The sequence below is a fragment of the Corvus moneduloides genome, chromosome 1 (assembly GCF_009650955.1).
Source record: "Corvus moneduloides isolate bCorMon1 chromosome 1, bCorMon1.pri, whole genome shotgun sequence".
NCBI classification, from domain to species: domain Eukaryota; kingdom Metazoa; phylum Chordata; class Aves; order Passeriformes; family Corvidae; genus Corvus; species Corvus moneduloides.
The window spans coordinates 61,263,406-61,280,655 of record NC_045476.1 but is presented as its reverse complement, the minus strand read 5'-3'; the positions used below and the strand labels follow the sequence as shown (position 1 = coordinate 61,280,655).

Sequence of the window (17,250 nt, the reverse complement as noted above, 5' to 3'; positions counted from 1 at the left end):
AAAACCTAATGTGTTGGTTGTACAATGTGAAAAAACCCTTATTTTTTCAACAAGCGAAACAACAGATCTGGCTAAAATGATGTCTTGTTCTGTGCTTTGTTTCTTCAAGCCCTGACACCACTGGAAACTATAATACAAGAAACTATTGACTACACCCGCCAGCGGGAGGTGTTTGGCCAGCCTGTCCTGCACAACCAAACCGTGCACTTCCGCCTGGCCGAGCTGGCAACCGAGGTGGAGCTCCTGCGCTCACTGCTGCACCGTGCCGTGGGTGAGTGCCCACATCTGCTTCCCAGATGTGCTTCTCTTCATGCAAAGAACCTTGTCAGGCTAAAGGAACATGGGGAAGGGGTTGACTGCTTTTTTATCTCTTCTTTTTTTTATTAGCTCTCTATGTAGAAGGCAACGATGTGACAAAATTTGCTTCCATGGCTAAGCTAAAGGCAGGTCGTCTGACCCGTGAAGTGACTGATAGCTGTCTCCAGTTTTGGGGAGGAATGGGATTCACCAGTGAAGTTCTGGTGAGCAGGTTTTACAGGTAAGGGAGTGATGAAAATACAAAGTGGCTTTAAAGGAAATTTAGCCTCTTAAATGTCCTGTTAAATGATCACCTACTTGAAAAGAGCACCAGCTCCTCACCAGCGTGAATGGTCTTGTTCTGCTTCGTGGCGTGTCACTGAAGTGCATTATGGATACAACGACACCCAGTGCAATTAACCTTGGGGAGACATGTGTCAGTACTTACTATTCTTTTGCCAAGTCTTTGCTTTGCATTACAGTTGTGAAGTTTGAACTACCCACAGGTTAGCTTAAATGTCAAATGAAAGAAGAAAACTCAGTATTTTCCCTGAGGGTCCTCTGGTATCTGCCACAGAGTAGAAAAAAGAGGGAAAAAAGGGAGAGCTACCAACCAGTGACTTTTTTTTCTCTTTGCTTTTTGTTTGCTTGTAATCTTGATTACAATAACAGAACTAAAACCAGAAGCTTTCTTCTAAAATGAATGAAAATCATCTTTATCTTTTTCCCCAGATATGTGTGAAACTGGAGTTCCTCACTTGGCTTCTGCAGTAGTCTTTTCTGACAGCAGTCTCCACCCACTTAGTCACACTAGATACCATGTGAGATATATGAGAGATGTAATTGTTTCCAGCAAGTTGTTAGATCATTTAAATGGTACAGAGGCCTTTTTGAAAATTAATTGAAGTATCTTCAAGTTTTAGTCTATATCTACTTAGAGCAAAGTTCTCCCTAAGCAAACAGCTTTCTTGGTATCTGGCCCTAGTGTCTTATATTCTGTAAAAGGACCAAAATTGACCTTGCATTCTCTTGCCAGTAACAGCTTTCTGTTCAGCCCTTACATAGACAATACCTAATCCAAAGTTAGCCAAATAAGTGGTTCAGTTAGTTGAAGGTTTTGGTAAATGTGTCTATATAAACTGAGAGCAGAACACTTGAGAAAATCTGCAAAAAGCTTGTTTCTTCTTAGGTAGGTTACTTTTTCTGTTTTTAATAGCATTTTATGAACAAGAATGCTGTTGTGGTAAGTCAGAGAGATCCTCAGTGTTTTCTGACAAGTGGATTTCTAAATTTTCTTACAAAGGTACAGACTGCTTTATGATGGTGGTTTTAAGCCAGCTGTCAATATGATGGTTTTTCTTAGTTACTTTTTTCACAGCCTTATTTTAACAACTAATGGTCACAGATGATGGAGACATTAAGAGCACAGTAGGCAATCTGAATAAAATGAATCCCTGTCTTGAAGCACTTACTGTAAATGTCGTAGTCTGTACAGATTAATGTGTACCTGCTTTTACATAGCTTTAAGATTTCCTAGCCCAGTATAGTGATGTTAACTGTGAGCAGGGCTTTTCTGTGTGGATTCCAGAGCGGTTTCCAAGTATACCAGCACAGTGACATTTTTCCTGAGAAGACATCCAGAGTGTTTCCTCTTGGCGTACAAAGTCAGCTGGCTAAAGAAATGTATCTTTCCATCTCTAAAACAAACATCGTTCTAAATGAGGCTAAAGGCAGTGTGATATTTATACTCTGAAATTTTCTATGAATCAGTAAAATTCCATCATTGAGTAACCAAAGGTCCAGGAAGGGACAAGGAGAGTTTTACCTAATAAAACACCTACACGTTCAAGTCAGAATCTTGTTAATCTGTAACAAGCAAAGCAGCAACTTCCCTAAAGCCGTTCTTTTTAGTACAGCAGTCTGAGTAACCATTCACGTCACTGTGATGTTTGTCCAGTAGCAGCAGTGTAATTGCACAGCAGGACATCTAGTCCTAGTGTACAAACATTTTTGTAGCATAATCTTTACGAAGTTCCCAAAGAAATGTTGCTTAGTCTTAGACAGATCAGGCTGTTACTTACTCCTCAAAGAACATGCAGCACAATGTATGCTTAGTGCATGAAGTCTCTGAATTTTAGTTATTAGTGTCAGAAGTAAACAGAAACAGCACAAAACTGTTTGCCAAGTTACTTTATTCATATCTGTCATTGAATCATTAACATTTTAAACTTTGTAGAACAACTGGCATTTCTTAAGTGCCTAATCTCTAGAAGGCATGAAGAGAGCTGCTTCACCATGTAGGTGCCTAGACTGGGTTGATTTTATATATGTAAATGTCTCATTTTCAGTTGTACAGATTCTAATAAGGAAAATAGGTTTTAAAAAAAAAGTTTAGAGCCCAAATATCAAAAGGTTTCATAGAAAAATACAAGCCAATATAAAACCCATAAAGAATGGACTTTCCAGTCTGTACCCTAAAAGCAGCATTCTGGAGAAGGAGAGCACTAACCTGGAGTCATGCTTGTTTATTTTTCTCTGTCTGAAAGGTTTTAAAGACATCATGAGTTGGCAAAAATGAATTATTGAACAAACCCATAAGCTATATGAAAAACCCTGTTTATAAGAGATCAGGGGAAAGAAACCTTTTAGTATCAAGTTTACTGCAATTTTTCAGATTTCATGAGTTTTAAAAAATTTCAGGTAGTGGTCCATATATTTTAATAGTAATTATGTACACTTCAATTGTTATAGGAAGAACTTACGTGGTCTTCTTAAAAGAGTTTGGGTTTTTTAATTGATTGTTACTAACTGCTAAACACCACATCTAACTGCTTCCAGTTCTTACAAATTTTACTCTTGTGGGCTGTGATGGGGAGAATGCTATCACTTCTTTACTCACTGCATTGTGAAAGACTCCAGAAAGCAGTAGTGAATAATACTGACTACTCATGTGAAATAGAAGTGTAAGTAGCATTGCAAATGCACAGCTGCAGAAGAAACACATTTTCATTTTTCTCCTCAACCGTTGTGTAGTTATTGCAATATGAAGGTCTATCTGTAATTTAAGATAGTTAAAGAGCAAACTTCTGTATAGTTTTAAGTGGATTATTTTTACAAGTAATGTATTCCCATCTAGATTTTTTTCCTTCACGTATTTTAAAAGTCAGTTCAAATACTTTATTCTGTTTCATTCTTTATTTCATTGTTTATAGTCTTTCATTCTTTACAAAGCATGTCTAAACTTGAGTGAGTCTAGACAATTGGGGGATTTTAATCAGTTTTTTCTATTATAGAAATTTATGGTTGTACCAAACAAAATGAAACCTATCCATTTCTGCTGACAAAAAACAATTTGTTTTGAGGTCTGTAGCTAACTGCTGAGACAACACTTAATATTAATTCCTGTCATCTGTGAAACGGAATCTGCAGTTTCCTCATTTTTCTGCAGAGGCTTTGAGACAGATGCCTGTCTACCAGTTTGTTTGACTTTTATGAGTATCTTGAGAAGGAGTTTAGGAGATGAAGCACATGACATCTACCTTTAAGACAGCAAATCAAAGCAGGTAACTGTATAGTGGCGATTTTAATGTAGAGCTATGCCCCAGAGCAGCAGAGGTGATGTCCACGGCCTCAGCTCGACCTTCAGAATGTCCCTGAGGAGAAAGGGACAGGGTCATGGGAACTGGCAGGCACAGCTGTGGGCTGTGCCAGCCTGGTCAGAGGCCTGCTGCACTGAGTGGCACCAGCTCAAACTCCTCTCCTAGAACAAAGCCTCCTTCAGATTCTGCTTAATTTGGGCAGCCTATAGGCAATCTAGCTGAGTCTGAAGATGGAAGAAGTCACAAAATATTAGGCTTGAGTGTTCATCAGTACATTTTTTGGAGAAAATTCCTGCCAGGAATGAAACCTTAAAATAGTTAAAATCTAAAAATCATTAGTCAAGGAAAAAAGGGCAAAGGTTTTGTAATCAAGTGCAATTTTTGCTGAAAAGAAGCAGTTCTGGCTTGGGAAGCAGTGCTACTCTGAGCCACACAAACTTTGGTAAGAATTTACCAATGGCCTTCTAACCAGGGAAGCAGAGAGCAGCATCTCTGAGGGACCACTGCCATGAAGCCAGGCTGTTAGGGGAAACCAGGGCTTAAGTCACCAAAACTCACTTTCTTCCCCATGTCTGACCAGCACTGATCACTGCTAGAAAAGGGAAAGAAAATTACTTATTTTTGCAGGAGTTTGAAGTTTGGTGATGACACCTGCCTCAAAGATCGTGTAGCAGGCTCCACTCAGGGTGTTTGGGAACAGAAAGGGCTTGTTCAGTTCAATGCCATATGGTTTTCCAGAGGAAAATGTACTGTAGAGCAGCTCCCAGAGCAGGCCCAGCTTCTCAGCTGCACGTAATAAATGGTACTGGAAGGCACAACTGCAAACACAATCACATTTTACCAGCTTGAAGCTACAGACAGATTTAGTGTGCCATGAGCTGTAACCTCAACACCTACATAGCACACTACAAGATCTGAAAGTTTCCTTGTGCTGTGAACAGGTACCTGTCCCTGCTTTATGGCTAGGGAAATTGCACACATGGGAGAGCTCAGCCAGCAATAAGGACCAGCCCTGATTTTCAGGAAAACTAGCACCAAAAGTTTTAGGGGCAGGGTAAGAGACATGGCTTAGCTTGTGCAAAACAAGGTCCAAATGGTGCTCAGGGTGCAGAGGTGTCAACACCAGCCAAGAGAGGAATGCTAAGATGCAGACTATTTTGGATTACACTACTCAGAAACACATTCAGGCTGTAAATTAGAGGTCTCTTAATCATTAGAACAACTTTGTTGTCTGATAGCCTTCAAATTAGGGTAGTCCAAGATTAAAGGGAGCTTGTTTTTTCTCCTTCAAGCAGTGCTTGACACATTTCTGAAAGCTATATGACATGGTTCCTATGGAGATGGGAAACATGATTTGACAACATGGACTTTTTTTGTTCCTGTTGCTATGTAACTAGAAGTTATTGATAACCTGGGTTGAGTTTGGTTGGTGGGAATTGGCTCCTCACCCTCCCTCCTACGTGAAGTTTTTTAACTTGCTATTGAAGGAATTTTTGCTTTTATTCATCAAAAAGTGGATTAATTTTTACCCTTTACACCTTTTGATTTGGTTGAGTAGTCTTATAATTTACAGTCAATATTTCAGACACATGGAATTTCCCAAATGTAAGGGAACTCTTTGCAAGGAGGGTTTTAGAAGGACAGAACACAATAGTTGGATTTCTCTCCTTCCTCAGTTTAACTCCCCCTCTCTACAGAAAACAGCATTCAACAACACTCAACAAGTAGCTAAAGGTTTGGTCCCTCAAAATGACACCTTTACAAACTGCCTGGTGTGTTGCAGGCTAGTTCCTCATGGTCTCTGGTCATGGTGAAACCACCACTGGTTGGTGCTCACCTCAGCAAGGCTGCAGGTAGTTCAGAATGTGCTGCTCTGTCATGAGGCAGGAAAAAGGTGATGCAGAGATTAAAAGCAAAATGTTACTATGCCAGATCAAAAGCCTTTACAGCAGTAGCCTAACAATGTCCCTTACAAAAGCAATTAAATTACAGTATTTATATACATAGAAACATTTATGTGCTGTATTAATAATGCATTCTGGATAATAAATTATCAAATAAATAATAATTTATCAATTATCATAATAAAATAAATTATCAAACCATATGCATACATTAAAAAACTGATATGCAAGTTTACTTTACTATGTCCTCTTCCCCAGCTTCCTTACAGAGTTTCTGGCAGGATAGTTAATCCCATGGTTCTGTTTTCTTAGGATGAAAGCAAGTTTCTTTCCCAGAATAGGGCTGGCTAGATTAAAATCATTTGAGTCTTTTGTCATCTTAATCCACTTAAATTAAGGGAAACCTTCTGTCCTGTGTCCCCAGAGGAGAGATCAGCATTAGTCACCTGGCTGTAGATTCTGTAAGAAATATTCCTTATCTCACCCATAGAGACAAAAATATAATTGTCAGCAAATTCATAAAGATACACACAAGCACAAAACATACGAAAGGTGTTCTGGTTTTTTGAGATGTGTCTTTGTATGTGACAGCCTGACTTGTCTGTCGCACACACCACCAAAGCCAGATCTCCCCACTGCCTATTTAAAACTTCATATAAACAAGCCCCATGTGTCCAGGATTCCTGCTGCAGAGGATTTCTATTGACATCACAGAGGAGTTCTGAGGATTAGTTACTTGCTGTTGCTACAGTGAAGATGCCAAATGCTGAGCATTGGCAGAGACTTTCTGCAGCTTGATAAAGCAGGCAGCACTGCAGCAGTAAGAAGCAACCTACCACTGTTCCAGGTCTGCTGCCTTCAGCAAGGCCCATAGGAAGGTGGGGAATCTTCAGCTACTAAGTAGAGATAGTTTAGAAGAATTGTTCTGGTAGTTTTATTGGTGGTGGCTTTTTCTTCTCCCCAAAGGAGGGAAGAAATTTGTGAGTAAAATTGCTCAAGGCTGCAGTAGTTTGCACTCTGGCTAGCACAGGGAACTTAGGCAGTATGTTTGGGATGACTTAGTGATGGTAATGGCAGGTTTTAAACGAGTGTGATCAGAAATATCAAATCAAGAGTAAATATTCTTGAAGCAGCCATTCATTTTTAAAGCACAGAAGCTTTATAGACTATATAAAACTATACCAGAATACTATACAACACTACTATCTAATACTAATAAGGCTTTTACCAGATCTTACATAGCCATTAGGGAAACCAGGATTGGTTAGAAAACCTGAATGGAAATTGTACCCTTTCTGTACAATTCTCCAGTAATTCACGTGCTGGTTGACTCTTCTACCACAGTTAAGCAAATTTAAGTGCCGCAACGCTTTTTGCTGCTGGCCCTGGAAAAGCTCCCTCCCCTCTTACAGGTCAGCTGCAGGCTTAGGCACCTACAGGTTTGGAACAGGACCAGCGGGGGTGTTGTGGGAAGCATCACAGAGCACCTGCCCAGGAACCAGTGGATGAGGTGTTCTGCAGGCATCTGGCATTGCATGCAATGTGTAAGCAATTCTGAGCAAGCTGTCCACCATCAGAACAGCATGCAAATGTTTAAATCTATCCTTTATATTTCTGCAGAGACTTAAGATTGGTGTCAATAGGAGGTGGCACAGACGAAACCATGCTTTCCATCATATGCAAATACATGGAAATACTTCCCAGATAGTGATGCATCTCCACTCTTCCTTGAAAATTAAGAAAGCAAGAGCATGACTGGTGCTGCACACTGAAGGTGACACGCAGCCAGTACGCTTCAAGTGGAAAATCGATCAGTAATTTTGCCATCAAAATGCACATCAAGGTCTTTCACCATTACCATTCTGTGTTCTCCAGTGTCAAATTTTTGTTGATATGAAGCACTCTGAAACCTTGCAGCCTCCTGCATCCCATTTTTTCAGTAGGTTACTTAAGTTTTCTAATGACCCATGCTAAGCACACAGAAAAAAAATGTGTTCTTTATCAAGCTTTAGCTACACTTTAGAGCATCTAAACTGACAATTAAGAAACAGAACTTCCATATGAACAAAGCTATGTAGCTTAATCTAATTTCAGTGTAGCTTTGCTTTCAAGATCAACAATTATGGCACAAATGATTCTCGGCCCGAATCAAACCCTAGAACAGTACCTTTCCTCTCAATTACAGGTACCTTCCCTATCTTTCCCTCTTAGCAAGCAATCATCAAAATAAGCTCTGTCATCTTTGCCAAATCTATATCAATTTGTACTACACTCTGTCATGGATTTTTGGTGATTGTAGTGGTGTTAGATTTTTATTTGCAGAATTCTACAAACAGCTGTTTAAATGTATCTGAAGCTTTCAGAGGCCTGAACTTCAACAGCAGTGTACCATGTTTTGTGCATAACTGTTAAAGAAAAATATTAAAAATAAACATGTTAATATGAAAACTGTGTGGTAAACTCTTCCTAAAACAGCCATTTAAGCTGGAAGAGGCAGCCTGTATTATTGACTATAAAAATAAAAATTGCCCCTTAAATACAGCACCGTTTCCAAACAAATACGCTGCTATTCTACAGTAGAAAAAAATGTATATAAACAACACTAGCTAGGATAATACTACAGGACACTTTATTTGTAAGTTCATAATTGGTTATTAATGGCAACACATTATACAGTATTTCTAGAAAAGTTTTCCAAAATTGTAGATACAATTTCAATATCTAGGAAACTTAATTTTTTTTGAATGTTAAACTCAGCAATGTAATAGCCTCAATGATTAGAAACTACTTGGTGAGCCAAAACTAAGTCTTCAAAATAAAGTACCTTACTGTGACTGCACTTCCAACAAATGCATCATAATATACTTTAATATAAAATTCAAAATATCTGCCATTGTATTTCAGACATCATGCACTGTAGATTTAGAGACTATCACTAACTGAAAAGCAAACATACTAATGGTAAAAGTCCAAGTGATTCAATGGAATCATTAAGTTTTAAATACTTTAAATATAAAGAAAACATTTGTACTGTGTCCATATTGGTTGGTCCCAATGATGAAAGGCATTTGCTTAAAAGAGCAGATGTGTAAACATGATCTGTCACATTTAAATTAAAAAATAAAAATCCAGTTTTAAGTAACTTCTCCCCAGAACATGTAGTTTAAGCTACTTAAACAGTATCAGATCTAACCACAAAAGTAATTTTTGGGGGTACCACTATTACACTTGTTAGCTTCAGGCCAGCCTTTTAAAAATCCACAGGCAAGACCTAGTTAGAAAGATCCACATATTCTTCATGTCTTTGCAACCTAGGAAATTACTATATGCCTGAAACTGGAGCTCTAATTTAGAGCATGGTCCAGAATGAAAAGCAGAATGAAAAATAAAGCCTCGAAATTTTGCAATTACTTTATATTCAAATAACCATTGTTCTTTGAATTTTTTCAATCAATTCTAAAAACTATTTTCCCCCTAAAAAAAAATCTATCGTGCTATGCTAGCAGTTTCTGCATATTTATAAATTATCCCCCCAAAACAGGGGATGATGGAAAAATTCTGATACATTAAGAAAACGATATATAATTTCGCATTAATTGTTAATGCAATTTACAACAATTTCACTGTGTTTTACCAACAGAATGTGCCACTTTAGATCAATGTCTTCATCAACTAAGGCTACAGCTGAAATTACACAATGTAAACCAGAGGTAACATGCATCACCTCAGTTTAATAATCCAGTATATTACAAAAAAAACAAATAATGAAAAGAGCATCATGTAGCATAATAGCTTTGTCTGGCTTCCTCTGGAGAGTGTTCTTAGTCTGCCCATAGTTGCACCTAGAAGTCCACCCGTAGAGTCAAAATCATTCTCCTACATTTTAAAAAAAACAAACAAGCAAACAAAACAACAAAAAAATGTCACTCTGAGAAAAGAAATACCCTTACAGCTTACTAAGTGTAGTTTTCCCTGTTTTTTCAAAATTTCCAAAACTAAAATTATTTTAGAGGCAAAAATTATCCAAGAAAAACTTTCACAGTTTTTTTTTCCATATTTTTTTTCCACAGTTTTTTTCACAGTTTATCCAGTGCTATTTTTACCCCAAGCCAAAGCAAAGCGTAAGCAAAAAAGGCATTTGCCTTTTTAATGATACTATACATTTGCTAATTGAAAACCAATACTCATATCTGAAGCATGAAGATCTTGGTTGTGTCTTAAAAGTAATGTATTTGAACACCTTATCTTTTTGAACAGAAATACTGATACTGTTGACAAATTAGTCACATATTACAGTCAACAATAAGCTGTCAACATTTTAATACAAATGTTCACACTAAAAGACAGGATGCTTTACATTGTTAACTTCTTAATTCTGACTCATATTTAAAGGAAGCTAGATATTCAACACTTACCATTTCTGATAACATTTTATTCTGGTTTTTAACTTCTGTTCCAATTTCAATGGAAAGCTATGAAAAAAAAACCCAAACAAAATAAAACAAGAAGTATTAAATATGAGTAATCAGTTATACATAGATTAGAGAACCCAGCTGAAAATACATGACATGACTAGCATTTCCCCAGTGAAAGCAATACCTGATATTTTCAAGAAACAAAATAACATGCACAGTGTTCTATCAATAACCCTTAAGGAAATAAAGATTTTTCATCTGACTAGATGAATCTCATGAGTCAGAGAAAGTACTCAGTGCTCCTCTTCCCCTTTTCCAGATAATCTCTTACTTGAATTATTGCATGGACTTTTAAAAACTCAAGATCTAGTCAAGTCTGGAGTATCAACTACCCATTTCCTGGAACAACTGTTAAAATTGCTGGCACACAGCAGAGAGAACCACGAGCATTGGTTTGACTCAGTGTTGCTGGAGTTGACACTTGTAACCAGCGAACACGTCTCTTTTGACAAGCTGCTGCTGTGCTATAAATGGGACTTTCTTCAGCGAACTTGTGTAGCCCTTCTCTACTTTGTGTCCCAGAACAGAAGGGTGCTGCAGGACAAGGAGGAAAGCTGCACAGGCCAGGGACAGGCAGTCCTGAGACAGTGACCAGGGCCAGCAACAGCCCGGGCAGCAGCCTGAGACAGGTCTCAGGTGAAGCCAGAAAGTGAAGTCAGGTTAGGGTTGGAACCAGGGAGGTATGAGACCAGACACAGCTGGAGCTGCAACACAGCTGCAGCACCGCAAAGGTGGGAGCCAGCCAGAAGAGCCTTGGCTTAAAGCAGCTCTGGAGGTAAACGGGAGAACTGGCACTGAGCCTGAGTCTTAGCAGCTTTTCCTCTGACATCAGCACACTGGCCTTGAACAACCTGCTCAACTCCTAGGATGGAGGAAAATGCACTCCATGCCCCCATACTTTGGATTAGCCAAAACCCATTTGTTTACACATGTCACAACTTGAATCTCATTATCTCATACTGGTGCATTTCAATCAAGAGCGAAACTGATTTTACATGAGGCTTCTTGGAAGGTTAGGGGAAGGCTATTCCATATACAAAGATTATCACATTGCACTAAAAGATGCAACTACAGAAAGAGCTCCTTTGGGGCACCATGAACTGCACTATTGACATATACAGATTTTGAAACATAACATACCACTGGAGGAGACAAGAAATGAAATTTGATAACAAAGGTCAAAGCTTTTTTTTTACTCCCTTGTTTTATATTCTTATTCTAAACTTGTTTAATTCCTCTTTGAGACTAAACCAATTTTAATCAATAGTATTAGCAGTAAGACTTCAAGTCAGTTCAGGCCTAAAAATTCACTGGAATGTACTTTATAAAACTTTAAGCTTTTATGAACAAGAAACACACACAACTTTAATCTCAGAGCTGTCTTTCAGTCAGACTTGTTTGAAAGAAGTCCTAAATCTTTGAAAGGAATTGGAATCATCAGAACACCAAATTTCTCCTTCAGAGGACATTAGCATGCTATTTCTAAAAGCTGTTTTCACATTACATATTTTTTTTGACCGCAACTCCCATTCCCCATTCCCGTGCACCACTGAGGGGTAGGAAGTAGAGAAAATTGGGAGTGAAGTTGAGCCCAGGAGAAAGGGAAGGGTAGTGGCAAGGTGTTTTAAGACTTTATTTCTCATTACCCCACGGATTTGACTGTCAATAAATTAATTTCCATAAGTCAAGTCTGTTTTGCCCACAATGGTAATTGGTGAGCGATCTCTCCCTGCCCTTGATACATGAACCTTTAATCATACTTGTTCCTCCCTCATCCTTCCACCTGAGGAGTGATAAAGCAGTTTTGGTGGTCACTTGGCATCCAAACAGGTTAACACATCGCAGTTCTAAATTTCTGTTTTAAACTATTCTACTGCTTCCCTTATTCAGGTAATTGGATTCAATGAATGTGACGATACCACTGTAGTTAAATACGTACCGATTTAATGGCACTGACTTTCGTACGCAGACTCTCTGTTAACCTGTCATTCTCTTCTTCATAAACACTGTAACCACTGTTGGTATAGCCATAGCTCCCTGCAGCTGCTGCATCACCTGTAAACACAACAATCAGTAGTCAGAGACAGAAAACACACTGGAGCAAGTGTTCTGCATGTTCCTGGAACAGGGACTCAATCTTTTTCCAAATGCAGAAGTTACCCTTCAATATGCAAATAAAAGAAGAGAAACTGAGGAATGGCTGTAATTTTTTTCCCTTGATAATGTTTTCAGATGAGTGCTATGGAAATCAATCCAGGCATTACTTGGAGATGGGAATGAAGCACTGAGGCCATTACACATGGTAAACCAAACTGAAAATAGGAAAGACCATTCTCTAACAAAGACAAATATCACTTGATCACACATTTAAAGGAGAAACTATACCATGATCCTCCCATGAGTTTCTTTACAAACAAGACCTTAGAGCAGAAGTCAGGCCTCTGAGCAGAGCACTGCTGTTTCAGTCACCATTCCACAGTTCTCACTCCTGCCTGTGTTTTTTGGGTGATGGAGCTTCAGGACTGTCATCCAGACAACTGAGTCAGCACAGTGTGCAAGGCAGAAGAGAATGAAAGCTGCTCAGCCCCACACCTTCACTTCCTCCAACTTCTAATAAACATCTCCTACAGACAGCAGCTGGACAGCAGCATGGGTAGAGGAGAATTAAAGTCATGTCCAGTTGAGACAAAAATCAGTCATAGACCTCAAATCTAAGAACTGAAAACAATGCAGAGATCAAGACTTAGAAAGGCAACCCGAAAAGAACTACTATAAGCTTTATGATAAAGACCCCACTAGATTAATTCAACTAATAATGCAGTTATAACATTAAAAAATATTTTTCAAATATATATAAATATTTTTTTGCCTAGTCACAATGGCACACTTAAATTGAATGCCTTTTAAATACACTTTAAAGATTTTTGTGTTTAGGTAGATTTTTTCTTTTTGAGGCAAAAGGAGAGAAGAGACACTAACCATATTCACGTTGGGAGCTCCATCTCAGAAAGCTTCATTGTGTGCTTGGCATACATAATATTAATATTTTAAAATAGAGCATTACAATGCTATTTTGATGATATAATTTTGTATTTACCCATTAAACCATTCTTTAGATCTAATAATGAAGATTTTTTCATTTGTATGTTAAGCTAATGACAGATCTTCAACAAGACCGAATTACAGAATCTTCTGAGTTAGAAGGGACCCACAAGGATCATCCAAGTCCAGCTCCTGGCTCTGCACAGGACCATTTCCAAGAGTCACACCATGTGGCTGACAGTGTTTGCTTCTTGAACTCTGCCAGGCTTGGTGCTGTGACCACTTCCCTGGGGAGCCTGTTCCAGAGCCCAACCACCCTGTGGGTGATGAACCTTTTACTGATATCCAGCCTAAACCTCCCCTGCTACAACTTCAGGCCACTCCCTTGGGTTCTATCACTGGTCACCACAGAGAAGAGATCAGTGCCTGCCCCTCCTCTTCCCCTCACAAGGAAGTTGTAGACTGCAGTGAAATGTATGTTTTTATTTCATCCCAGTGAGTCAAGAAGCCTTTTCTACCCTGACCTAAATTAAAAGTACCAATGCCTAACACAGAAATGTGACTAAAATGTTGTAATTTAGAGAGTCAGGGTTGTTCTCACTGTGTCTGATTTTACAAGTGCATCTAACTACAGTGCTTCCTACCAAGTGACCCATGATTTTGATTATGTTTGTAAGTTAATATACCATACAGCTTCATGCCAAAACACTGAAACTGGGTCTCTGAAATGGACTGTGACAATGCAGACATGAACAAGTGCCCCAAAGCTTTTCAACAGCACAGCTGCTTCTTTTCACGTCATAGGAAGCACAAGGAAGAAGCCTGGCTACAACTATTCATGGGAAACACAGAAACTTCAGCGTGGCAGTTCTACGGGCTCTCCTGCAACACTGCTCATTGCCATGTAACAGGGACATGACCAAACATAATTGCAGGCTAAGAGAGAGGTACCAGGTAACTGGTGACAACTGCAGAGGTGCTGGTACCCAGTTTCTATTTCCAACTTATCAAATAAAAAATAGTTCTGAAGTGACGGCTGAAATGCGAAGGTAAAGCAGAATATTTTACTGCAGCTGGTAACAGATGTTTGAGCTTTCTGCTTAGCCTTCCAGAAAATTTTTTTAAAAAGCAGTTTCAGGATGATCCTTAAGGCATTGTTTGCCAGAGACAGCCTAGAAGCAAGCATGCTCTTTCTTCAGAACTCCTGCATAAACATCCATTACCTCTTCAGAAACACCACACTGAGCTGGGTGGCCTCCACTCCAGCCTCTCTCAGCTCACACCCAAGAGCAAGCTGTCAGTCTGACAAAGGAAAGGACTGAAGACCTAAGCACTATCAAATGCCCACTTTTTAATGATAAACATCCTACAACCTCTCTTGATCCACTAAGAAGCTTTCCCAAGACTTGTTTGATTTCATGAAAATACTACTGCACAATACAAATCTGAAGTGTAGGAGTAAGTCTAGGGTAGTGTCAGACACACCTGGTTTAGCCCTAAATATTTTGTAGGAGGAAGCCCCAGAACTCAGTCATACACTTCCGAAGCGCACACATCTCCTAAGCTATACAGTGCCGTCACAGCACCCACATGGTTGTAGAACATGATGTGGGAGTTCAAAGTTTCCTTATAGTCATCAGCATGACTGCTGGCTGAAAAATGCAGCCTGAGCTGCTCAAGACACTCAGCAGGAACTCTGCAAGGATTTCTCAATTTGCACCAGATTATATCTGTAATAAATTTATAATAGTTGGGATTATTGGCTTTTTACTCCCCAAACATGGCAGGAAAACATACAGAAGTACTAAAAAAAAAAAAAACCGAAAAACAAAAAAAACCCAACAATTTCTGAATTTGGAAAGGACTTGACTGAAGAGCAACAAATCTGCCCATCCATGGGAACACATCTAAAACTAACATGGTGTTAGAACAACTAAACAACAGCACAACTAAATAGGGCAAAACTATTTACAAGAGCATGTAGTGACAGGACAAGGGAAATGTGTTCAAATTGAAAGACAATAGGTTTAAATGCAGTATTAGGAAAGAATGCTTTACTGCGAGGGTGGTGAGGCGCTGGAACACCCACAGAAGCTGTGGATGCCTCATCCCCGGAAGTGCTCAAGGCCAGGTTGGATGGGGCTGTGAGCAACCTGGTCTAGAGGAAGATAGCACGGCATGGGGGGTGGACCTAGATGGTCTTTGAAGTCACTTCCAAACCAAATCGTATGATTCTATGATAAACCACAAACCCTAGTGCTGCTCCGTAAATCCAGCTGGGCCAGAAGGAGAGGCAGAGGCAGGGGTGATGGCCCTTCCCCGCCACAGCTCCCGAGCTCTGCCGCAACCCTGCACCCACGGGCACAGCCCCTCTCACGCCTCCCCGCCCCGAGCCCTGACTGCGGCCGGGTCTGCCCGTGTCGCGGCCCGGCCCGGCCCCGCCGCCGCGCTTACCCAGCCCCGCGCGCCTCATGGCTCTGCCCTGAGCTGCCGCGGGAGGAGCGGGACAAGGAGAAGGAGGAAGAAGAAGAGGAGGATGAGGAGGAGGCCGGGAGCGCCGCAGGAACACGGCGGGGCTCGGCGCGGCGGCCGCGGACCCTTCACCCGCGAGCGCCACGACAGCGCTGCGCGCGCGGCCCGCTGGGTGCGCGCCCGGGGCGCGACGGGACCGCGCGGGGGCTGCTGGGGGCTGTAGTCCTGGCCGAGAGCCGTAACGGACTACCAAAAAAATTAAAATTCAGAGCCGAGTGGAGATTTTCACTTCTTTTTTCCTCCACCGTTTATTTAGAAATAACAGGCATGCCACTTCAGCATACAGCAACTTGGATTGGAAACTTGAAGATTACATTCTTATTGAATGATTTAAATTTTGTTTGCAATGATAGTTTCTCCTTCATTCTTTAACCCCTTGCAATGCTTTAGCACAAATTAGTTTTGTCTGCTTATATGAAAGATGTGACTCATTCTATACCAGTGAATTGAATTTATTTGCCAGGATGATGCCAGAAGGATTTATCAGCACTCCACTGAAGAGGAATCACCATGGAGTCCATACAGAGTTTGCTATTTCAGGTGTGGTTTAGTCCACTGGACTAAAGAAACTTCACTGTTTTTTCCAATTCCAACAAACTGCCTTATCATGAATTGCTTTGGTATGTATGTTCTTGTAGGAACCAGGACCTTCAGTATTGGGCCAGCACCCACTTGCATTGTACAAGGTATAGAAACACAGACCACACCTCCTTCTTCAGTGAGCTTGCGGTGCAGCAGGAATCTTCACCTAGGCAGGTAGAGCTGTAGAAGGAAGAATAAAACAGTTCTGGTCAATAAGAAGGCCCATGGGATCCTGCTGGCATCCTGCTGGCATCCTGCTGACCTGCTGTGTAACTGCTGTATGACACCCCAAGTCTCTTTTTTGCAGTGCATAAACCCACATATAATTGCAGCATTTCTTTTCTCTCCATTTGTCAAAGTGCATTTGAGACCTTAGTCTTGTATCTGTCCAACTTCAGGACAGACACTGAGAAGCTGCCCATTTATTTACTTCTCTGTCGCCTCTGGATGCCTCTGTCTCAAACAACATTACAAAGAGTAAAGTAACTTAGTGTAGAAAATGGCTCTTTATTTAATTTTTGATAATTTAAGGAGTTCATCCAAAATTTCAAGTACAGCATTATTTGCACATCCAAAACAGAAGAGAAAGCCAAGGGGATGAAATGAGCTGCAGAGCTGTGCCCTTTAGTGCTCACTGCAGAGGTAATCTCCACAGGATTCTGTCTGGGACTCAGCAATTCTTGCAGGAATTTGCAAGCTGCCATTATTGATAACCTGACACTTGATTTACAGCAGTTCAGGGAAATGCATCAGTTGTTTCAAAGAAGGGAAAAGTGCTATCACCAGATTAAAGCTCAAAGATTTAGCCCTTTGAGGTAA

The 17,250-nt window shown here is 40.1% G+C and overlaps 2 protein-coding genes across 4 annotated transcripts in view; one reads left to right on the top strand and one right to left on the bottom strand.

Annotated features, from left to right (window-relative positions):
- LOC116445397 (probable acyl-CoA dehydrogenase 6) overlaps nt 1-8,248 on the top strand; it is an 87,303-nt gene extending 79,055 nt beyond the window's left edge. For 2 of the 3 annotated variants that reach the window (XM_032111998.1, XM_032112010.1), the window contains 3 exons: nt 110-271; nt 388-538; nt 7,421-8,248. In XM_032111998.1, the coding sequence (XP_031967889.1) occupies nt 110-271; nt 388-538; nt 7,421-7,508 (401 nt within the window). In that variant the 3' untranslated portion in view covers nt 7,509-8,248. Of the gene's footprint in view, nt 1-109; nt 272-387; nt 539-1,029; nt 2,147-7,420 lie in introns of those variants that run through there. The other variant, XM_032112003.1, reaches the window with a different exon arrangement.
- BET1 (Bet1 golgi vesicular membrane trafficking protein) lies at nt 2,473-15,962 on the bottom strand. The gene is made up of 4 exons (XM_032112028.1): nt 15,772-15,962; nt 12,215-12,330; nt 10,216-10,272; nt 2,473-9,676 (listed from the first exon to the last, which is right to left on the bottom strand). Exons 1-4 carry the CDS (start codon nt 15,788-15,790, stop codon nt 9,521-9,523), a joined length of 348 nt encoding a protein of 115 aa, XP_031967919.1. The 5' UTR covers nt 15,791-15,962; the 3' UTR covers nt 2,473-9,520.
- Between the last annotated feature and the right edge of the window lie 1,288 nt (nt 15,963-17,250).